The sequence below is a fragment of the Vipera berus genome, assembly GCF_964194415.1.
Source record: "Vipera berus genome assembly, chromosome: 2".
In the NCBI taxonomy this organism is placed as follows: domain Eukaryota; kingdom Metazoa; phylum Chordata; class Lepidosauria; order Squamata; family Viperidae; genus Vipera; species Vipera berus.
Window position 1 is genome coordinate 206,701,671 of NC_138203.1, and position 25,572 is coordinate 206,727,242.

The 25,572-nt window shown below is 39.5% G+C and overlaps 1 protein-coding gene across 1 annotated transcript in view; it reads right to left on the bottom strand.

The window, feature by feature from the left end:
- Nucleotides 1-25,572, bottom strand: part of FLT4 (fms related receptor tyrosine kinase 4) — a 115,095-nt gene that overhangs the window by 77,328 nt on the left and 12,195 nt on the right. The window contains exon 2 of the mRNA XM_081316397.1: nt 250-346. Within this exon, the coding sequence (XP_081172523.1) occupies nt 250-346 (97 nt within the window). The remainder of the gene's footprint in view (nt 1-249; nt 347-25,572) is intronic.

A 25,572-nucleotide genomic window follows, 5' to 3' on the forward strand; every position in this document is an offset into this window, starting at 1 on the left:
ATATTTCAGTAAAATTAACACTGTCTATATCTCCTTGCTGCCTCAGTTTCGCAGACAGATATGGCAGTCCAAATTACAAGTCTATTTCAGGTATTCCTAACAAATCAATTTATATTCAGTCTTTTCAGCAGTGCTAAAGGTAACGGGATCTCTACCGTTTCAAATGTCTATGAATACTCTTTGAGAGAAAAAATGACCACATCACCCACAGATGAAGCCACATGAAAAACATTCTTATTTGACTCTTACCTGCAAGTAATATTTAAGGTCTCCTTAGCATTGATAATATATTCCTCTTCTGTGATACTGAGAATGGGTGGTGTCATAGAATAGCCACTAACCAGATCTGGGGAGAGAAATAAAAATATATACAAAAAAATTCACGATACTATCTAAATAGATTATCCAATAATGTACTCTTTAACATTAGTATTTACTGTTAGTAAATACGAATACATTACTGATACATTGGTATCAGCTCTATCACACACGTCATGGAATGGCTTCATTTTGACCAGGCCTCATATGCCTCAGCTTCTGAGTCCAGGCAGAATAGGCCAGATGCTGCCACATATCATGAAAAAGTTTTATGTAGAACTATTATAAAATACAAGCAGCATCAGGTTGACTGAATAAAACACCCACAAATTGTGCACATTCTTGCGGGTTTTTTTTCTTTTTGGCACACAGATACACACAGTGTAAGGGGGGATAGATATTTGTTTCAAATGACAGGCACTCAGAATATTTGATGACTAAAGAATCTTTTTATGCACAAAGATGGAAAGACACATTAATTCCCACAATGGAAGAATGGATGGTAAAGACGACTGATTGTTTTAATTAAACAGAAGAATTTATCTAGTTTGGTTTCTATTTGGAAACCGTTTCTGGACTTTTTGCTTGAAACTGAAAAAAAATAAAACTTTGAGTCCAGGTTTTGATTATTAGAATGATTTTGTCGTTATAGAAATGGCCTAAAATGTTTAGAAATGCAAAACAAAAGGTTGAGGTTATATATATTTTTAATTCTACTGCATTGAAAAGAGTTGGAAGTCACTACTTTTTTCTTTTATTCTCTTTGCACCCTTCTTTCTTTTTAAAAACTTTCTAACTTTTACTTCTTTTTGTAATTTTATCTTATAATAAACTTTAATATATTTAATGTTTGATGACTAGTTTAGTATTATAGATGGCAGAAATATCTTAAGTACTCTAATAATGGCAGAAATCTTGCCTCAATATGACCCCACAATGCCAAGTACCAATATCAGGGATCCTATATTTCTATGTGTGAATAGTGTGGATTTGATTTAGTGTATTTTGTAATTGCAGTCACTGTGATTAATAAACCAATTCGACTTATTGTTTACAATATAACTATACCTACATGCCTATGCATTTGACTAATTTTGGCTTGTTTAACAGTTAGGTTAAACATTCCCAGCTATCATGTGTGAACCCAACTATATTCTTCTCTCATCAGTGGAAAGGTTACTAAGCCTTTTTCTCAAACTCTGTTTGTTTTTATAAATATATTCTGTCAGTCCTGTAATACTGTATCACACATGTTATGGTCCTAGAATGCTCTTAATAAATTAGTTCTTTTAGACCAGGGGTGTAAAACTGCTGGCTCATGGGCTGGTTGCGTCATGTGGAGGCTGTGCCCACCCAGCTCCGGCAATGCAAAAAAAGTTGTGATACGTCACAATATGTCATGTGACGTGGCGAGTTTGACACCTGTGTTTTAGACCTTTGGCAAATGGAATCAAAGAAGAAAATGAATCACCTAATTCTGCTCTTTGCCTCTGACTGCCTCATGCTGTTAGAGAAAGTATGGAGGCAGGCTATAATCATAGTTGCCTGATTATGGTTACAATTCTCCATGCAATCAAAGATCTCTGTGAAGATATCTGCATTTTTACAGGAAACAAACCACTCAAATTTAAAGACAATTAATCTGCTAATCTGTTCTGAACTCTAAAGACCAGATTACAAAATACCGTTTGAGCAGAAAATAGAGTCCTGTCTTTATATACAAGGGTATTGTGGCTTCTGTGTTGGAAAACACATAAGGTACTAAAAAAAATTCCTTCTTTCTAGCAAGGAAAATTCGTGAGAATGAAACAGCCTGATATTAAAAGTTCTGGAAGATCAAAACTTTTAAATGGGGATAAAATAATGTAATACTTTATAAATATAATAATTAAATAAATAAATTGTCAATTACGCCATGGCCAAAAGAACTTTAAATATTTGCACTTTTTGGCCAGAGTATGCTTGCATGTATGAAAATGGAAGTTGATGGAACAGCAATGTCAAAGAAAAATACAGTTCCTGTCTCTACCCAAAATCAAAATGAATTGCAATCTGGAAAAATAATTTAAGATATTTCTGAGAAGCAAAATAAAGTGCATTTATTTATTTGGAAACTAGAATCCCATACATTAGTGCAGGGGTATCAAACTCAATTTCATTGAGGGCCACATCAGCATTGCGGTTGCCCTCAAGGGGTCGGGTGGGTGTGGCCTGGGTGGGTGTGGTCTACTGGGTGGGCATGGCTAGAGTGCGTATGGCCTACTGGGTGGGCATGGCCAGCTCTACATCATTTGCATCAAGGGTGCCTATGGGGGCCTGGGCAGGAGTGGGACAGATCTGAGGGTCTCTGGCAGAAGGAGGGTCTCTGGGCCAGGGCCAAGGCAGTGGGGGCTGTTCCCTCACTGTTTCCAGGATGGCTTCGCGGGCCACATGAAACCACTTTGCGGGCCGGATCTGGCCCCCAGGCCTTGTGTTTGACATGTCTGCATTAGTGAGAAATGTAATATGTATGTGTGTGTGTGTGTGTGTGTGTGTGTGTACACATACCCCAATGGTATTAAAATCAAAGCTATTTAATTAATGTTGATCCACTTTCTATAGATACATCATCAATCTTACATGCCTTTTCTGACTGACCTACTCATCTCTCAACGAAGTTTTTCTTGTAGTAAATGTTGAGTATTGCAGTAATAATGACAGCAGTAGCAGCGGCTACAAGAATATGAAATGGTAGGAAGGAGGCAGACACTTCCTGGATGGTTACAGTGTTGGCTAGCTATTCTTTTTTTAATCCTTTGTTCAAGGCATTTAGAATCAAGGTTGAAGTTGACTTCCCAAAAGAAGCAAACCAACACTCTGTTAAAGGAGGTAGAAATACTTGAGATACATTAAAGCCAAATACTAGGACATTTGCAGATTGCTGTAGTTTAGGTACTTGATTGGTAATTGACTAGGACTCATAGAGAGCAAATACCAGTTGAAATATTTGAGCTTAGATTGTCACAAGGGATGCCAATTTGTCTAGGGGAACTAAAGAGTGATATAAAAACAAATGACACTGTTAATAAAGCTACATGGACCCCAGTCTGTCCATTGCCTTAAGAGAAGAGAGTAAGCTGCTTGCAGTGCAATATAAATGTAACAACAAATATAAATGTCACAAGAATTCATTTTTCCTGCCTAGTTGTACTTAATACTATTAAATTTGGAGCACAGGAAGTTGTGATGTGGAAATATCCTCAGAAGCCTATCTGACTTAAAATGTGAATCAAGCATGCTATAAAAAGTATTAATGTTAATAATTTCAGCTGATCTAGCTACAGCATAGGACAGACCAGTTTGACTTCCTGTGGCACAGCACTGCATACAACCAGACAGCTGACAGCTAACATGGGCTGTTAAGCAGAAGTCTCTTTTTGATTAGACACTGATTACATCATGGGAAGATTAAACCATTTTTCTTTTAATATGAGAGCTTCCAATGGGTCCATCTGAAAACTATCGGTATGTTGTGAGATGAATTAACTTTTGAATTAACTACATGAAGAGAATATCCAGATGATATTGTGTAATCTCCCTGCCTCCTTTGCAGAATGTTGTAAGAGAATCCAGATGTTGTCTTTATAACTCTCCTGCACTTTCCCACCTTTTCTTTCATCTTTTTTCTTTCCATAAATATGCCGAGGAAAAGATGAAGCACTTGCACAATGTATTTACCTGGAAGCAGCCTAAATCTAGTGTTTCCTGTGAGCAGATGCATGGTTTATTCTTTTGATCCTCATTAAAAGTTATCACAAACTTGAGCATGTAGACATTTTCAGAAAATACCTCTACTGACATATGTTAGGGAAAGCAGAAATTCTGGACCAAGAATTTTATAACTTTCTGGACCAAACACAAAGGCTGAATCCATGGATCGAAAGACACCTAAAGCCTAACAGATGTTAATTACATCTTTCAGTATCCATCAACACTAGCTATGCTGACTCCGGCTGCTGGAAAGTGGAGTGCAATAACATCTGGAAAGCCATACTTTGCCCAAACCTATATTTATTTGTACTGTAATTGCAACTATAAAAGGATACTATCACTTGCTAGGAAGAGGAGGGCTACTGAATGAAATCACTGCCTCTTTCAGAGGAAGAATACCAGAGAAAATCTTAAAACTAGCTTAGGCTAAGTCATTAGCTAAAGAAAGATCAAAGATTTGACATTGTTTTTTATCCTCCAAACAGTAATCTTTTAATGTTGATTTTTTTACAGTGTTTAACTTGAGAGAATTGTTTCTGAGGGGACAGACTTAAAAGCTGACTAATTAAATAAATAAATTAAATGCACTTCAGAATGAATTCATTTGCCAGCTATAATATTCTGCCAGTGGTCAGTATAAGGCTGTTAAATTGTTTTTTTTAAAAAAAAATACTGAAATCATAATTGATTTCATGAAATAGACATGAATTGTATACTGATGACAGATCCTGCAACATATAGATGTACATGTACAGCATGTGCATCCATACATATGCTCATAGGTCTATGAATCTTGCAGTGGAGATTAGATTACATTAGATTATTATGACAGTGAAAAAAGAAAATCACTATGTGTGTTAACATTAACTTAACATTAAGAAAACCAAGATCATGGCATCTGGCCCACTCAATTCCTGGCAAATAGATGGGGAAGAAATGGAGGTAGTGACAGATTTTATTTTCCTGGGCTCCAAGATGGGGACTGTAGCCAAGAAATTAAAAGACGCTTGCTCCTGGGGAGGAAAGCCATGGCAAATCTAGACAGCACACTAAAAAGCAGAGACATCACCCTGTCAACAAAAGTGCGTATAGTCAAGGCTATGGTCTTCCCAGTTGCAATGTATGGCAGTGAAAGTTGGACCATAAGAAAGGCTGAGCGCCAAAGAATTGAGGCCTTTGAACTATGGTGCTGGAGAAGACTCCTGCGAGTTCCTTGGACTGCAAGGCGATCAAACCGATCAGTCCTAGAGGAAATCAACCCTGACTGCTCTTTAGAAGGCCAGATCCTGAAGCTAAAACTCAAATACTTTGGCCACCTAATGAGAAGGAAGGACTCACTGGAGAAGAGCCTAATGCTGGGAAAGATTGAGGGCAAGAGAAGAAGGGGACGACAGAGAATGAGGTGGCTGGATGGAGTCACTGAAGCAGTAGGCGTGAGCTTAAATGGACTCCAGAAGATGGTAGAGGACAGGAAGGCCTGGAGGAACATTGTCCATAGGGTTGCGATGGGTCGGAGACGACTTCGCAGCTAACAACAACAACATGTGTGTGTGTGTGTGTATGTATGTGTGTGTGTGTGTATGTATATATATATATAAAACCCCTCCAATTTAAAAAGATTTTAAATTTTCACCCTGCTTTTAAAGTTCTTCAGGATAAAAATATAGGGTGTTTTTAATTAACTTCTATTTTTCATTGGTTGCATCAATAGTAAAAGCCCTACCCAAGCCAAACTTCTGAAACTAGAAAAGGAAACTTTAAGCACAATAATGTTGCTCTATTGTTTATAGAGCAAAATGTTGGCTTCTGTATTCAGAAACTTTTCTGCTGAGCAAGCTGAGGGTGAACACTTCTAAACCCTTTCACCAACCACATGTAAACTCTGAGAGTCCAACAAACTAGTTTAGTACACAGAAAATCCTTCCCTTAATTCCTCGTTGAGATAGAAATGCAAATAAGAGGAAAAAAGCTATTTCAAACTCCCCAATATGAGAGAGAGAGAGAGAGAGAGAGGGGGGGGGGGATAGCTATACAAATGAAAGGGTTAAGTATCACTTTATCCCTGCAGCTATCACTTAACAAGTCTTAGAAGAAAAGAGACCAAACCTTTGGATGTCGTACAAAAATGCATTCTTAGCAATGAAAATAAATGAAAACATTTTTTAGAAATCCCTTGAAAATATAGTATTTTTAAATCAAAGTATTTCCAATTCATTCTGAATACCAATCTCCACTCCTAATATCCTGCTCTGGAGATATTTTCTTCACTTGGGGACCAATTGTGATGTCTAGAACAGAGGTCCCCAACCTTTTGGGCACCAGGGACCGGTTCTGTGGAGAAAGGTTTTTCTGCAGACCGGAGAGTGCGTGGTTTTGTGTGCTGCCTGCCTCCCACAGATAGGACTTTGATTGTTTGTGCAGACTGATTGTGGGCATGCTGTGGCTTGGTACCGGTCCATGGACCGGGGGTTGGGGACTCCTGGTCCAGAAGAGTCAGAACTTTTGGTAGTTGATTATGCCAAAGCAAATGCTTAACCGTGACCATTTTTGCCATTGCAGTCTTCTTAAGAGACATATTGTCACAGCAATAGTTGGATAACAATATAAATTTTCAGAGTGGAAATGCATATGGAAATTTGTAAATAAACTTCAATAGGGAATGAAGTAAGGATAGTATTTATTATAGCATTAGAGTTGCATCTTGCCCTTTATTCAGGACTTCAAGATGCCTACATAATACTCCATCCTTGATTTCTCTCCACAACACCACTGGGATGTAAGTTGGGCTAAGAGTAATGTTACCCAGTCAGCTTCTGTGGTGGAAAACATCAGTCTTCCTGTTCTGAATATGAGCCTCTGACTACTACTGCATCATACTGGCTGTCATGGTACTTTAATATAATAAAATATTGTGAAAAATAATTTTGTGATGACCTGTTTCCTCTTATATAAGCCTGGATTAATGTCTTCCTTCCTGCACTCATCTATACAATTGACAGGTCTGTGCCCTTCATATATTTCCCAGTTTTGCTGCAATGGCTTCTGTAGTAATACTCCTTAAGAGAAGAATTAGATCAGAAAAACAATGAGACAAGTGTTCACAACTTTCTTCTAACAGAACAGATTTTGGTTTTTCTACCCCTTTTAAAAAATAGCTCAGAAAATGTGTTCAGAAAGGCAACTGAAATAAATATATATGAATATATATTTACATTCTCTTTTTTCTCATCGGATGTGGAACTTAAAAGTGAGCATCAATTTTTGTTTTGTTTCCATTTTGGAATACACCTCCTAAACCTAATAAACTATTTCCTCTTGATATCAAGCAGGTTCCATGTCCTTGATCGACTCAGCTTCAAGCATTTACAGGACTGGCTGTAAAAGCTGTTTCACCACTTCTTGCTTCCTTTAACTAAAGGCAGACCATGAAAAACAATGGATGCTGACTGAAATAAGTGTCCCTCCATTCTGTTCTGAGAGATAATGAGATAGGTTACTACGGAGATGCTTGTCAGATACGGAACTGGGTGTGGACACAAGGAAGGATGCAAAGTAACAAAGAAATATATTTATCTCTCCCTCTCCCTCTCCCTCTTCCCTCTCTCTGCTTTTATGACCTGTTAGTCAACAACATCATGATAGCATGTGCAGGTTTAGGCTCTAGGATTCCTGCAGATGTATCCTGTCTAATGCTTTCCAAAAGTACAACAGGAAAAGGAACAAACTCTCTATTGGAATACACCATGTGCCATTTGGGTGGAGAGGGGGGTAACAAAGAGGAAGGAGAAGAGTGTAAACAAGCGTAGCATTGAGGACTTAGCTTAGAACTCTCTCCTGTCATTTAGTTCTATATAGTTTCTTCCTTTACAGCTCCAAAAGGGACAAGTATTTCAAAGACGTATGTTCCCCAGTATCTAGTTTCCTTACTAGATGCAACAGTTAGAAGGAAAAGCACCCATTACATTTAAGTTCCTGGCGTAGGTTCATATGAACCTTTTTCCAATACAAACTCATCTTCTGAATATTTAACAAGTGAGTCTGGTCCTGAGGCTTTTATTTACTGTCTTTCTCACATGTGTGAGTTCAAAGAACTCTTCCGTTTGTTAAGATCCAGTTTTCCTTGGATGTTATTAACATCAATTAGTTTCAATCAGAATAGACTCAAGTCAGAAATCACAGGAGCCTGTGGGGAATAAGTCAGGAAAAGGACAGAGTGCTGGAGGTAACCATACATTGCCACTTGCATCTGGGGTTTCTCAACCTTAGCCATATTAACTTCCAACTTCCAGCAAGCATCTAGAATTCTGAGAGTTGAAAGCCAAACATATTAAAATGGCTAAGGTTGAGAAACAGACTGTAAATGTGACTTTTGAACTGAGTGAGAAGCAGTCAGCTCAGAGTAGAGATGTGAAGGTCTGAAAACATCTTAGAAGGAAATTTAGTGTAGCATAGTGAAGAAAGTCCAGATTTTATCTCTCCATGTATGTGTATCCCTGAAAAATGGCAAATTTAAAGTGTTGCCAATAGTTATTGCATTTCTATTTCCCCAAAATAGATGTTTCCACAAAACATCTCTGAACATTTGGAGATCAAATCCAAAGTGCAATTTCAATATACATATTTATTGAGTGCATGTTTGCCATTCTGACTATAAAGTTATGATGGTGGAGCGCAGGTTAATTTATATCACTAAGCAACGTGCAACTTATGCACCTTTGGTTTAGAGCACGGGTGTCAAACTCAATCACGTCACGTGACATATTCATATTGTGATGTATTGCAATGTTTTTTGCCTTTGCAGAGCCAAGGTGGATGTGGCTTGCACGTGATGCATCCGGCCCACAGGCCACCAGTTTGACACCCCTAGTTTTAGAGTATCCAAGTTTTAAAGTAATGTCATATAGGTGCTGGATTTGGAGATCATCTTAGCTTGAAAGTGACAGCAATATTGTAAAAGAGACTTCCCCAATAGAGGGCACTTCAAATTTCTTTGATTACAATCCCTCTTATTCCACCCAACAAGAGCATGTAGGATGGATGGGAATAGTCTGGTGGATCTATGTTGCCAGGCTGAAGAAGGTTATCTTAGTGTCAAGGTACATGACCTTATGCCTAAGCACAACATACAAAGCTTCCCCCCACTCCTCCCCAAATTTGTGTGAAGCCCCACCCAAAAAGTTCATAAGAAATGATAGACTGGGTTAATAAAAAAATATCTCATGAGCACTTTAACAATGTGGAAACTTTCCTTTTTTAAAAAAAATCAGTCTTGAGGACCCAGATTGTTGGGGGCAATTAAGCTGACTTTGTAATAATGCCGCTTGGGTGTGTGTGTGAAAGCCCTAATAAGCAGGCATATACATAGAATGAAGGCTACTGCTAAGCTTGTAAGCCGCCCCGAGTCTTTGGAGAAGGGCGGGATATAAATGGAATTAAAATAAAATAAAAAATAAATAAAAATTCCTGGAATCTGCCCCAAGAAGACCCTGCAGATTTTTTAAAAAATTAGATGTTTGCCACTGTTTTTTTCCTAGGGCAGACAGAGAGAATGACTGGCCCAAAATCACTAAACTGGCTTTGTGCCTAGGGCAGAACAAGAACATAGTGGTTTCCAGCCTGGAGTCATTAGCCATTACATTCAGCTAGAATCTAGGAAATTAAAAATCATTGAGCTTATGCTACACAATTACTATGCATGAAACTTAGAATAAGCCATAAGTACAGTCAAGAATGAGACAATTTGTTTTTGTGATAATTTTTCAGTTAATGGGTACCTATAGGGGTGTCTATAGGTAGTTCTCAACTTATGACAGTAATGAAGCCCTGACTTTTCATCATAAATCATGATGGTCATGAATTGAGGCATTCACATAACCAGGTTTACTTTTCTTTTGCAATGATCATTAAGTGAATGCTAGTGTTGTAAAGAAAACTGCAGGTTAACCCCCTACATTGCCTTATGCCTCCAGTTCCCCTTAACCTTCTTTTTATATTTAATCTTGTTATAAAAAGTTCTTGAAAAAATTGACCCCATTGGGTTGCACTTATGACTTGTGTGTAAATTGGCTAAGCCCAATTCCTCCCTCCTAAGAGTAGATTCTGGCAACAATCTCTATTATTGAACATTACTGATGGATGTGTAGATAGTCTGTGTCTCTACTAAAAATCCCAATGTGTGGGATCTTTACTAGAGACACAGATTCCCAAAAGTGCATATATGATTCTAATTTTCTAATATTTGCAGAGTTAACATGAAGAAAGAATTGCCATAATTAAAAAATCATGCTGCAGTCTCAGCTATCCTTGTTTTTTCAAGGTAAGAACTGGCAGCAGCAGGATATTAAAATCAACAGAAGTGAGTTGATGGGATACTGAAAAAAAGCAGAATTCCACAGCTGCTCAGCTCTATTTTTGGAAGCCTGTATTTCTTATGTATTGGTTTCTCCTATTTTTGATCTTCCATTTTATGGTTATTTAAAGGGAAAACTGCAAGCAAGGGATCTTTTACAAACTATAGTTTGTCATTATTTAAATATCCCTGTTGCCAGCATTCTTCAATTAACAGATGTTGCTGATTCAGCATATATTCTGCAGTGACTATTACTACTGTATTATAAGCCTGGGATGTAATCCCTACTTTTTTTGGGTGGGGGGGAGGGAGGGATGGGTGCCTTTGAGTCAATTTTGGTTCCTTGGAGCTGCCTGGAAAAATTCCTGCAGGTTTCTTGGCAAGATTTCAGATGTGATATGCCATTGCCTGCTTCCTAGGACTGACAGAATGTCTGGCCCAAGTTCACCCAGCTGGCTTTGTGCCTAAGGGAGGATTAGAACTCATGGTTTTCTGGTTTCTAGCTGGTAGCTTAACCACTGTACTAAAAAGGCTCTCAATCACTACTTTACTCCATCCTTATTATACAATATTTGTTACCTGATTGCAGCAATATATAGTAGAAAGGGTTCTTGCTGTTCTGACAAACTGTAATACGACTTTTACTAAGACATGCACTGGCATTCCCCTGCAGTTACACATTTTCTAAGTGGCAGTTTTAAGTTGCTTAACTGACCGGAAATAAAGGTGGCAGAAGTACTCTCTTTCCAGATCCCAATCGATTTTTTTTGCTATTTGGTCCACATTGTGCTTACCACCACCTCCAATGGGTGGATTCCGCCCCTTCTTTTTTTTTTTACCCCTCCTGGGAAAATAAGCACCAATTGCTTCCCTTTCCAGGGGAAGGATTTTAAGAATATATCATTTCCACTGATAGACCTTTCTTCCCCTCATAGCTGACCTCTTCCCATCCGATGTCTCTATTCATGAACCAATAAAACAGAAAGGAAATGTTGGGAAAATTTGTCTAGGCCTGGGACATTCTGGGAAGTGAGTAGAGGGTCATTAAGGAAGACTTTGTCTCATCAGCTCAAGGTAGCAGCTCATGCCCCTAACAACATTTAAAAACTTAAAGAAGGGAAGAACTTTTGGGGACTTTATTTATTTTAATTTATTTTAATTCCATTTATATCCCGCCCTTCTCCGAAGACTCAGGGCGGCTTTACAAACTTAGCAGTAGCCTTCATTCTATGTATATGCCTGCTTATTAGGGCTTTCACACACCCCAAGCAGCATTATTACAAAGTCAGCTTATTGCCCCCAACAATCTGGGTCCTCATTTTACCTACCTCGGAAGGATGGAAGGCTGAGTTAACCTTGAGCCTGGTGGGATGCAAACCTGCACTAATTGCAGGCAGCTGGTGTTACTTAAGTAGGCATTAGCCCACTGCTCCACCAAGACTGCACAAGCCCCGAGAGGCATGTAGACACAAAGAAGATAAAAAATAACATGGCAACCTGCAAGGTATTTGCCATGTTTGTGTTTCTGCCTGAGGAAGATGCCAACTACGCCTGCACCAAGTGCAAAGTTACTGTGTTGCTGGAGGACAGAGTAGAGAGTAGAGAGGCAGGAAGCCCACTTGGCCACACTCAGATTTATCAGGGAAGGTGTGGGGTTTCTGGACAAGGGAAAAGGATGTCTCAAGAAAACATCATAGGAAGGAAGACATTACCTTGAAGGAGGAAGAATCGCAGCATGTTTCTCGGAAGAACAAAAAAACTAGGAGAAGGTCCCTGTCAATGGAATTGCACAACCCGTTTCAAGCCCTCTGACTGGAGGAAGACTCACCTATTTCTAGAGATTCCACTCAGCATCCTATTAAAACTAAAGAAAGAGATTGGACTGCCACAGAATCAAGGAAAAGACATGTAATGGTGATGGGTGAATCACAGCTCAGAGAAACAGACCTACTGTTTAATCAGCCCTACTGATCAGTATCTATTTCTCCTGTTTCATGTTGAAACAAATGGCACTGCCAGAAAAGATGGAGGAAGTTTATCTACAGACTACAAGGGTGAAGGTAGGAGAGCACTGGTGGCATTTTCAGCCATACTTCCAACTAATGGTCATGGTCCAAGGATGGAGGTTTCTGAAGATGAACCATTGGCTCAAAAAATTGTATTGTTGAGAAAATTTTGGTTTCATTAAAATGCAAACATCATCAATAAGAAAGAGGGGAAAAAATGGAGACACCTGATGAAACCTGCACGGTTGTATCAAGAGTTTTCTAATAAACTAAGAAACAAAAAAGACAGATTTGAAAAATGGAAAGGCAATATATCAGGAAATAGCCTAAATTTGCAAGGAAGGCATCAGAAAGAGTAAGGCTGAACATGAGCAAAGGTTTGCTGTGAATGCCAATTCTTCCTTTTCTTTTCTTTTTTAAAGGTTGTTTTGGTATATCCAGAACAGGAGGAAAATCAAAGTGGTCCACCTGGGAAAAGTTGGCAAGATGGTGACAGGCAACAAAGAAAAAAAAAGTGAACTACTTCATTCTTATCTTGTACTGTATGTACTGTTCACAAAAGGGGAAAAAAGTAATCTAGCTTATCGGAAGCGACATTAGAAAAATGCTGATCATAATAGGTAAGGAATTGGTGAAAGGACATCTTATTGCTCTAAGTGAATTCAGTATACTGGATCAGATGGATTATATCCCAGACGTTAAAGGAACTGCTGGAGTCATCTCAGCAACTGATTAAAATTATTGAGAAATCCTGAGACTGGAGAAGAGCCAGGAGTGTTCCAACATTTTACAAAGGGGAAAAAAGTGGACCCAATAAGCATCAATACCTGGAAAAATCGTAGAAAAAAATAATCAAGCAATAGGCTTGCAAACACATAGGAAAGAATAGGGTTATCACCAGAAATCAACATGGATTTTTTTAAAAATGGGTTGTGCCGGACAAATCTTATTACTTACTGTCTTTGACAATGTGACTATATTAGTTAACTAAGGAAATGCTGTGGTCGTAGTGTACTTAAACTTCAGTAAGGCATTTGATAAACTACAGCCTCCTTCTTGATAAACTGGAATAATGAGGGTCCTACAACCAGATGGATTCATAGTTGGTTCAACAACGTGGAGACTTTAATGAGTCTGTGTCCACATGAAGGAATGCAGTGGAGTACCTCCAGATTCTGTCCTGAGCTTAGTATTCTTATCACAGAATAAAAAGGATGGTCATAAAATTTGCCTACGATGCCGGGATGGGGTGTGGATTGTTAACACTCCAGAAGACAGGCTCAGCGTTCAAAGGTATTTTGATAGACGTGAACACCGAGCCCTATCTAGCAAAATATTAGTTGATTGTGAGAAATGTTAAGGTTCTGCACTTAGGCAGGAAAAGTCAGATGCACAGGTACAAGACGGGTGGAGCCTGGCTTAGCAGTAGTTAATTGCAAGAAGATCCTGGATTTCTTTGTAGACTACAGATTAAGCATGGGCTTGCAATCTGCCGAAGCTGTCAAATGAGCCGATGCAATTTTGGGCTGCATCAATAGTGTCAAGATCATAGGAAGCCATAGCTCTGCTCTTTGCTCCACTGGCTAGACTACACCTGGCATACTGTGTTCTGTTCAGGTCAGTACAATATAAAAAGGGCACTGAGGACTGGGAGAGAATATACAAAAGAGTGACAGAGACCTAAAGGGCCTGGGAGTCTGAATCCCAAAAAGAATGGCTAAGGATGACAGAGTTCTTCTTCTTGAGAAGTAAGAAATGGTCTGCGTTCCCACTGGGACAAGTCTGGCACAGCAACTCTAAATGGGTGTCCATAATATGTGTTTATTATAGTGAATAAGCCAAACAAGAACACAGCTGGTTAACATTACAAAAATACCATTATAAAGTAAGTTATATGCCAGTGAGTACAACCTTTGCATATTTTAGGATTAACCTTGTCACTGAAGCTTTAGGAGTTCAAAAATATAGTGATCTAGTTCATATCTCTAGGGTTTGTAAATCACTGCTTAATGTTTAGAAGGTTGTATGAAGCCATTAATGAACAATAGTTAAGCAAACCTTTCATTAAGTGATCTGCATACTCACAGTTTCACCCCTGCTCCAAATTCAAAGCAGATTAACATTCAAGTACTGAATGGAGGTAGCAGCTGTATTGTAAAGAAGAATTTAAAGAATCCCTTGAAGGATTGCAGTATAATTATGTGAAATGGAAAAGAGATGTATTGTTTAGTTTTCAGATAGGTGGCTGAGAGCTCAGAACTCAATGCTTATCAGGAATACAGACTTCAGAGAAACTTCAAATTCTGACCAGGCCCATAATTTCACCACTGTAAGTGAAATTTTGAAAAAGCATTTCTATTCATCAATTGTTACTTCATGATTTGATGGAGGATTTGAATATACTGAAGATCAAGAGGGTTGAATTTTTTAATAACAATTAAAAATTACTGCATGTGGTCCAAAATCCTGTGGAAAGACTTTATAACTGCACTTTTGTCCTCATCCCATTAATTTGATTTATTGGAACTTCTGCGTAAGAAACAGGTGGTGATAAACCTGTTTCATAAATGTTCTTGTGAAAATTTTGCACATTTTAGAATGTCTGATATTTGATTCTTTCACTTAAATTTGTGTATAATAGAGAATTCCTTCAGCACAACAAATCTTTTCTGAAGATAAATCATACAGTTATTTTATACTGATCCAGGTTACTAGCAGTCCACAGGGATTTGAAATTTTATACTGATCAGGTTACTAGCAGTCCACAGGGATTTGGTTCAAACATTATCCTATGGTATGATTTAACCATGATTTGTTCAATAAATCACAACTGGCTTAGTTTAGGCCACATACTAGCAAAAAAGAAGAAATTAAAGTGCGTGGAATTTGTATATGTTCTTTCATGTTTCTTGTAATGCAGTGGTCCCCAACCACTGGGTTGCAGACCGGTTCTAGTCCAAGGCCTGTTAGGAACCTCATCTGCACATATGAGGATCTTCTAGGACTAGGTAGTGTACAAACCATCCCCATCCTGCCACCATCACCCCCTCCGGTCTGTGTAAAATTCAGTTTCTCAGAAACTGATTCCTGGTACAAAAAAAGTTGGGGGCCGCTGTTCTACTGTGCTCCACTTTTTACTATAAATTTCTCCTATAGGTTGTTCCAAGCTACACTGTTTTCCCCTATAGCAGGGGTAGGCAACCTCGGCTCCGAGGTTGCCTACCTCTGCCCTATAGTGATTGCAGAAACATCTCATTCTTCCTGGGGCCCATATCAGCCCTAGCAGCTCCATGTGCTTATTCCCAACAGCTATTATAATCTATGGCCAGTCACTCAAAGACTCAGGATTTCTTCTGCTGGCAGGATATTTCAGAAACAGAGTGACGGAAAGGCCCTATTTCCTTGACATGCTCAGTAGGGCCAAGTGGGTAGCCAAGCTCAGTCAAAACGTCTTCCTGGTGGTGTAGGCTTCCAAGTGTTTTTAAAAGTTTTTCTTCCAGCAGGAAATCTCTTGCACCTTCCTTCCTTGCTGTCTGTATGCTTCAGCATTTTTCACATTTCCCTACCCCCAAATAATTTCTAGAATTGCTGATTAACAAGGTGTCCTCCCGGCAAGGTATTTACATTTTGTCCTTCTCACTTAATACCTTTCCAGTTCCCTACAAATTGAAACCACCAGCTGATTTTGCTCCAGAGTTAGAAGAATAACATGAATTTAACAATAATTTGTTCAAGGTTCCTCATAGGGGCTTGAATTTTCCTTGACATAGTCTATGGGGGTGCTGGTGGTGTCAGTAGCTAGTGTATTTTTATAGCTAATTTGCCTGTTACAGCTCCAGTTGTTTAAAGAAATAAACTTTGCCTTAGAACTATGAATTTCATAAACAACCCCTCGTTTCACAGCACTCTGCTTGATTCTAAAATTGAATTCACACATCACATTAAATTGCCATTTACTCAGAGAAACTCCACATTATGTGTTTGTTGCTCCGAATTTACACCGATAAGCAAAATTTTCCAGATACTACATACCATATTGCTTTCCTGTTTGGTGCTTCACCCAACTCTGGAATGTCAGACTGTCTCAATCCATCTGCTCTTACAATGATTGCAGTAGGTGTAGCTGGATTATAGTTGATGTCTCAAGCAGCAATAGTACTTAAACCTATATACCGCTTCACAGTGCTTTACAGCTCTCTCTAAGTGGTTTACAGAGTCAGCATATTGCCCCCAACAATCTGGGTCCTCATTTTACTGACCTCTGAAGGATGGAAGGCTGAGTCAACCTTGAGTTGATGAGACTCAAACTGCCAAACTGCTGGCAGTCAGCAGTCAGCAGAATTAGCCTGCAATACGGCATTCTAACCACTGCACCGCCATGGCTCGGTGGTGATAAACCAGTAGAGAATGGGGAACACAAATTATTGTCCATACTCAGCCAGAGAGAAAGGGTGAGCATGAGGGAGGAGGAGCAGTTTTAGTGATGGGAATAAAATCCATTTAAAAAAATTAAACAAGGGAAATGGCGTTTCCTTTCTCAGTTCTCCCTTTCCCCTCATTTTTGCCTCCAAGTTGATCTCTGAGCACTTTCAGATATTAGTGAATAAGTTGGCAGTCAACTCAATGTCTAGACAGCCCTTTGGGTTAGTTCCTTGTGTCAACAAGAACAGAGGTTATTGCTGACTAGTGATGTCAGCACCAGGAATGTCAGGACAAGGCCACAGATTTTGCTTTCCTGCTTCTGAGCTTGTGTGCTCTTCCGTTTCTCCTTTGCAGATGTAGTAACTGGAACTACACTGCAAATCTGTCTCCCGCCAAGTTACTGGTTCAACGTTTTCCAGAGTTGCATTTGGTCCTTAACATTTTACACCGGAGAAGAAAAGGAATAAAATAAACACCCCAGTTAGCGCAAAAAGCCAGTTTGGTGTGTGGGTTAAGGCATTAATCATATTACAAAAGAGGAACTGTCACTGAGGAACAAAAGGGAAATGTAAACGCATGCTGAGGAAAATTTAAGATTTCTAAACAGGTGTATTCTTGCACAGGGAAAAGGAAACAATCACTGTACAAATATTTTATTTATCTATCAATCATACACAACACATAATTTTAGAAGGCTACTAGGCAGTAGAATAAAAAGGCAATGTATCTGAAGAAAACATTGCAATCATCGCACTAAGATGGGCTTACTCAGCAGCCTGGCCCAGCACTCAGGGAAAAAGCCAGATGTTTCATGCCTTATGAAAGGACAGCAAGGTTGGGGTTCAAATCTAAGTGTGTGTGTGTGGGGGGGAAAATGCTGCTCCAGTAGGGAAGTGCCTCAACAGAGAAGACATGCTTCCAGCCATCCATTAGATGGCATTAATACAGAGGATCTGAAGCATCCTCTTGTGCTGAAATTCATGGGATATTATTGGACCATATATAAAACGTTTAGCTGATATACTGAAGCATTTAACTGCAGTTCCATTTGTACATATATTTCACAACATATTGATGGAAAGAAGTGGAATCAGACTGTCCAGCATTCCTTAATAGAGATGCTCACGTAATTTCTTGCCATTATCCCATCTTACTTATTTGTTGTATCCATAAGAACAATGCATTTTGAGACATGCAGCACTGGAGCAGAGAATGCAGCAATATCTGACTGAAAGTAAAGGTCAGATCAGCAACATAAAGACAATTGTTACATTCTACATCTGAATGTAACACAGTGAATACAAGCCAGTGAAATTTCACTTCTAAATAGCTGTTTTGCACTTGATTCACACTTAATAGCGCCAAAGTAAAAAATAAAAAACTGGTGCGCCAGTTGCGGCCCTATCTGGACCGAGATGCCCTACGTACAGTCACTCATGCGCTCGTGACCTCTCGAATAGACTACTGCAATGCTCTCTACATGGGGCTGCCCTTGAGGACCACTCGGAGGCTTCAGCTGGTGCAGAATGCGGCCGCGCGAGTTGTGATGGGGGTCTCCCGATACTCTCATGTGACACCTCTTCTCCGTGAGCTGCATTGGCTCCCAGTTGCCCTCCGGGTGAGATTCAAGCCCTAAATGGCATGGGTCCGGATTATTTAAGGGAACACCTGCTGCCGGCGTCAACTTCCCTTCGTCCTGTGCGCTCCCACAGAGAGGGCCTCCTCAGGGTGCCGTCGGCCAGGGAGTGCCGGCTGGCGGCCCCCAGGGGGAGAGCATTGTCTGTGGCCGCGCCTGCCCTTTGGAATCAGCTGCCTGTAGAGCTCCGGATGGCTCCCAACCTTCGCTCTTTTCGCCGTGACCTGAAAACCTGGCTATTTGAACAGGCTGGCCTGGACTAAGGGTTTGGGGTTTATTTTTAACTTAATTTATTGGTTAGGGCTAATTAATTTAATTTATTTTAAACTTTTGTATTTTATATTTTAATTGCCCTGTACACCGTCCTGAGTCCTTCGGGAGAAGGGCGGTATATAAATCTAATAATAAATAATAAACAATAAATAAAAATAAGCATTAGAACTAAGATACCGTAAGTTATATATTCAAAACATTTAACATTTACAAAGTTTTAACAAAACATTTAATACCCTAAAATCAAATGCATGCACCTCAATGCTGCATATATTATATTTTAATATAATAGCATATATATTGTATAAAATACTTCATAATTTTGTTTTATATCATATACAGTATATTTTATATAATATTTTGATGTGTGTATGTGTACAGTGTATGTGAATGCATACAATATATGTATGTATGTGTGTGTGTGTGTATAAACAATATTTCATTAAATGAATTTTAGAAACATATAACATATATGCTGATGTCTGGCAGATTGAATGTCTTTCCTAAACCAGAGCCAGCAACCATGCTGGGTGAAAAATAGAAGGTGTGTCTAAATTCACCAACTTTATTAATAAGGTTTTCTTTTGGCCTTCTGAGACATTTTATAGGAAATAGATTGCTTTGAGGGTGAAGGTTCATTCTCTGAGCCTGTGGGTTGGTTTCCAAACTTTATCAGGCTAGGTAACAGTTTGAGGGACGCGTCAGTGTTCTCTGTTTATAAGGCTTCAGGTGTGGGTGTGTCAAGTGAGGGTTTTCTGATGGGTCTTTTGATGGGCCAGGGGTGAGTCATCAGTGAGGGGCTTGTGATGGGTAAGTTACATCTGGTCAGGGTCATTGGCAGGTGAACTGCTGGGGGGGGAGATGGGCCTTGCGTGAGTTGATTGAGGGTCGGTGCTGCCTCTGGTTAGCTGTGTGGTTGATTTGGATTTTGAGGGGTTCATAGGCTGATTGTAGGTCAATGTCTGTTGATGGAACTGCTTGTGAGTGCCAGACTTCGATGAAGGCTTCATGAGCGTGGCAAGTGGTAGCGTGGATGATGATTTTTGTGTTGCTCCAATTGAACTGGTGTTGTTCGGTGTGGGTAGAGACTAAGGATTTGGGATCGTGGCGTTTGACTGCCAGCTCTTTAGAAGGCCAGATCCTGAAGCTAAAACTCAAATACTTTGGCCACCTAATGAGAAGGAAGGATTCACTGGAGAAGAGCCTAATGCTGGGAAAGATCGAGGGCAATAGAAGAAGGGGACGACAGAGAATGAGGTGGCTGGATGGAGTCACTGAAGCAGTAGGCGTGAGCTTAAATGGACTCCAGAAGATGGTAGAGGACAGGAAGGCCTGGAGGAACATTGTCCATAGGGTCGCGATGGGTCGGACACGACTTTGCAACTAACAACAACAACATGGCCTGCTAGCCCACCAGTTCAGTTTGGATCTGTTTATATCTTACATTCACACATTTTGATTATCTGACCATCTCAGAAACAGAGGGGGCACTGTACTTCCCTAAATTTGGCATGGATTAATGGAAAGCAGCACTGTAACGCATAGCCTTGAATAGTCAAATAGGTATGCTCACCTAGGGGCACAGTGTTGCATTTCAAATATCTGGTCCTGACTCCAGGCGTTCTTGGCATATTCTCAAGTACGGTATTATGAATAATGCTTTGTGATTAGAGGAAAACATGGGGGTGGGAGCAACAGTGACTTTGGTCTTGAGTATGTTTTTTTGCTGCTGTGTCCAAGATGCTGAAACCCCTAGGAGTTGTCAACGTAGCAGCGCCCTCTTAGGGTTTGGCCCAGGAAACAGCATAAGTTCTTTTCGCCTGCATTCTCTTGCCTGTTTATCTTTCTGCATTTCTTTCTGGCCTCTCCAGGAAACTCCTTCTCATCACACCCCTCCCCACTTCACTCCAGCCTTGTTTCCTGAGTTCTCTGGCCAGGTTTAGCCTTCATCACTGCTAGCCTATGTTTGCATTTCACACTGTCAGCCTTCCTTTCCTTGCCTCCAATGCCTTCCCCCTGCCCCTCCCCCACTCCATCCTCTCAGAGATGCCCTGAGCCAAAGTTAGCTTGTCAGGTAGCCACACATCCGGTCTGAAGCCATCAGGTCAGCTAGAGCCACCCTCCAGATCTCCTCTTGGACTAGAACTGTCAGCAGCCTTTCTGTGTCTCGGGAGTTAGGTACGTCCTATTTCAACTGTTGTGGGAGGGATACCCTTTACTCACTGGAAGCATTTCCTTTGGATCTGGCCTGCCAATAACTGCTACTCAAGGGGTTTGCCCTTCTTTTTTTCCATCCCTGTCAGTTTCTACAAGCAATCCGTTTGCCTGAGAGAAATTCAACAGGTGGGGCGTTCTCCTTTGCTGCACAGCCCTATTGGGATCCGTGTCCAGTTTGGTTCAGACTAGACAAAAGCCAGTGAAAACTTTAACAGAACAGAACAGAATAACAGAGTTGGAAGGGACCTTGGAGGTCTTCTAGTCCAACCCTCTGCTTAAGCAGGAGACCCTATACCATTTCAGACAAATGGTTGTCCAGCCTCTTTTTAAAAACCTCCAGTGCTGGAGCACGCACAACTTCTGTAGTTGGATTTCTTCCTATCATATAGGAGTTGTACATTATCTCTCAGAGATACAGGTAGTCCTTATTGGTCATAAAAGAACTGTTTGAAGTTATCACGGTGATAAAACGAGTGTTTTTTGCCCAGTCAAGCACCCCTGGCTGCCATAAATGTGCTACCACATGTTGAGCAATCAACTTTACCACCGGTTGCAGCACTTCACAGTCACATGACCATGATTTATCTTGGGGGTTTTTGGGTCAGTTTTGGGCAAAAATCACTCCTTCAAATGAATGGATTTGGTTAACCACAGCAGCGTTTACTAAACAACTGTCACAGATTCTGCCACTACAAAATTACTTCTGGTCATGTGGGTGCCTTGACTTACAACTGTAATGACTTACAAGCATCATTCCAGGCTCAGTTAGGTTAGTTATTTGAGGATTATCTCTAAAAATTGCTCCCTTTCTCAGCTCTATGATTCTTTAGGGATAGGTGGCCAAAACCATTTTCTTCTTTGAAATAGATTGTTTTCCTAATAGACATGTTTGGCCTTTTTTTTAAAGCTTAGTAAACTTATTGCGTGCTTGTCAAAAAATTTGTTTTGTGCAACAGTTACGCCCTTTCCGGTCACTCATGGCTTACTCACTTCCCATTTGGATTACTGCAATGCGCTTTACATTGGCTTGCCCTTGGAGAGCAGTTGGAAGCTACAGCTGGTCCAGAAGGCAGCACAACATGTTGGGTGTTCCTAGGTTTGCACTGGTTCCCAGTTTCCTTCTGGGTGCTGGTTATCACCTTTAAAGCCCTATATTGCACAGGATGAGATTATTTGTGGAACTGGGAATATCTACATGTCCTACCAGGTTAGATTAGTCACTTCCCTCATATTTTGCCATCTAGTGGGACCTCAGAAGCGTGCCTTTTCTGTGGCTTCAGCTACCAGTATTTTATGGAATACCTCCTCCAGTGATTCAGCAGCTCTCTCCACCCTTTTAGACTTTCTGGAAGCTCACCAAGACCTGGCTTTTTTCTCAGACACTAAATTAAAGTGAGGATATTGGGACTTGGTAGTGGGGCCTCTCAAGGGTCTGATTGAGGTTATGATTTTTTGGCTTTGTGGTTTATGATTTTATAATTATTGCTTTATTGTTTTAAATTGTGTTTAAGATGGGCAGGCCGTAGAAGTCTTTTAAACAAATAAATAAATTTGGAAGAATAATCAGACATCACACAGTAAGAAACCTTAATTTGAGACAGAGATAGAATCGTTCATGTAGTATCTTCTGAGATTAGTGCTGTATCCTTCTATGCTTTTCTCCCTCAGCCTCCAGGTTGAAGGCCTCCTTCATAGATTTTCCTCATGAATAAAATAGTAGAAATAAGAACAACAGATTTCACAATGTTAAAAAGGATGGTAGATGACCTGATAAGAGATATCCTGGGCATCAAATAGCTCGCAAAAAATTTGCACGCATAGCAAATCTCCCCCACTGTGCTTAAAAATATGTTAGCCAACATGCTACATATGACTATCTTTGTAGTCTTACTAATCAACTGTAAGCTAAAAAGAAATATTAATAAACATTTGTCAGATTGTTCCCAGAACATCATCAATCTTCTAACCACTTCTTTTTAAAAAAGACAAATCAACAATTGTTATTTTCCTTTCTAAAACTATTAAAAAGATCACTCAAACTCTAGCAATACTAAAAAAAAAATACAGAGCAATAGCAAGAAAATGTTTATATACACTAATTGTTTCCATTTTAGGATAGCAGTTACTATTAAAGATATAGCATTTAATAGTTGAGTAAGCTTGACACAATTCAAAAATCATTTAAACTAGTTCTGTGTATATGTTTACATTGTAGCGAAGGTACAATGCACAAATGCAAAGGGGCCAGAAATTTCTATACTGAAATGAATTTTGATGAATAAGACAGCATATTATAACAAGAAAAACCTGTTGAAGTATGCATGTTTCCTTATTTGAAGATTTCTAAATAACTTTTTTCTAAGTATTTAACTCTACATGTTGCACCATCTAACTCAAAAAAATATCCCCTTGGGACGTTGTAGAGATTTTATTTACAATGAGGTAAGGACAAGAAAGAAACTGATTTATTGAATGAGCCACATGAATTGAGTTCAAGGTAAATCAAAGTATACTCTTTATAAACTATAGTTCTTGGATTCACAAACCCAACTCACATTTTGGCTTAGAGTAAAATATGAGCCTATTCATAAAAAGCATGTAATGAGGCTATTCCCATATCTATGAGTTGGAGATTATGGAAGGGTGAAAACACACATAAACTAAAAAATAAAATAAAAAGTGCAGTCAGACAAGGTAACAATTTCCAAATTTTCAGATGGCAAAAAGAAACATAACTATTTTCTCCTCTGAATGAAGCGTACTACATTTTGGGTCAACCCAAACAAAATGACTGAAAAATAATTAAATGGACCTGGCAAGAGTTTTAGAGTTGGATTGTACAGAGCTAGCTTTAATAATAACAATAACAATAATAATAAAGTTGAGGGGACCTTATAGGTCATCTAGCCCAACCCTCTGCTCAGGCAGGAAACCCTGTACCATTTCAGACAAATAGCTGTCCAGTCTCTTCTTAAAAACTTCCAGTGTTGGAGCATTCACAGCTTCTGGAGGCAGGTTGTTCCACTGATTAATTGTTCTAACTGTCAGAAAATTTCTCCTTAGTTCTAGGTTGCTCTTCTCCTTGGTTAGTTTCCATCCGTTGCTTCTTGTCCTGCCTTCAGGTGCTTTGGAGAATAGCTTGACTCCCTCTTTTTTGTGGTAGCCCCGAGATATTGGAACACTGCTATCATGTCACCATTCTGAGAAGGTGACTGTAAGCCAGCCTAGAAGGGTCCATGGAGAGTGGTCAAAAAAGTCAAGAATGGGGCCACAATTGTTTTGATTTTTTTTAATCCTCCTTGTAGACAGCCTTGGACTAGCCACTCCTTAACTTAACAAGCTAAAAAATAAATAAATAAAAATCCCTCTCTTCCAGATATGTTGGACAAAATTCACATTCTATTTTCTATTTCAAATAACATTTCTGTTCTCATTCCTTTTGGCAATGCTTTCTTCATCTATATATTTATTTCCAAGTGGAAAAGTAAAGACTTACTTGATTCGAGTTTGACTCCTAACAGCTACATGAACATATTGTCTAAGTTTTTTTAGTGACAGTATGGAAGGGGATCACCACTGCCTTTTTTAAGAATGTTTTTTCTGTCTCCCAGCTAGCCAACAATCCTGGCATTTTATGGAAATTCTCCCATTCACGAATTAAGCTTACAAGTTGAAAAATCTTGTCTCAAGATAAGAGCTGCATAATACACATTCACAAACAATTGATTGATTATATATAGTCTCCCTTTAATTCTTTGTTAGCAATCTAAAAATTTACACAAATATGAGCTGTCACTATTGTGACTACTGCCTGTCGATGGCCTTTGGTTAGGCTGAAACAGGAAATAAAGATTTGTCCCATGTTTGGGGCCTAGCAAGGTAATCTAAATAGTTAACAAGCATTTACATTTATATATATATATATATATATATATATATATATATATATATATATATATATATATATATATATATATATGTTTTCTGAGGTTTTCGCAGGTGTTTGTATGTGGATCTTTGGTCATTCGGGTTTTTCCCCACGTAGAATTCAAGGTGTAAGAGCAACGTTTCGACGAAATCCCATCCGTCATCCTTAGGCTGGTGGCTTCAGCTTCCTTCTTCTGGGAGAAGCATGTGGTAGTGGCTGTTTGTTCCTCTTTTTTAAACTGCCAGAGGGGGTGTGTTCTGTGCGTGGAGGTGTGCTCTGATTGGGTGGGGGATTAGGTGTGTTCTGATTGGGTGGGAGTGTGTTTTGAATGGGGTGTGTGTTCTGATTGGTTGGAGGTGTGTTTTGAGTGGATGGGTTGGTCTCAGCTGCCAGCCTTAGACCTGAGCTGGTGAGTTGTGCTGCTTTTGTTCGGCTTGGTGTTTGTGGTGGTGCCACCACACAATAAGCAAACTGACACCCACTATAAAAACATGGTCGAAACGTTGCTCTTACACCTTCAATTCTACGTGGGGAAAAACCCGAATGACCAAAGATCCATATATATATATATATGTTTTAAATGTTTGTTAAGTATTTAGAATGCACTTGCTTAGGTCCCAAACACGGGACAAATCTTATTTCCTGTTTCAGCCTAACCCAAGGCCATCTACAG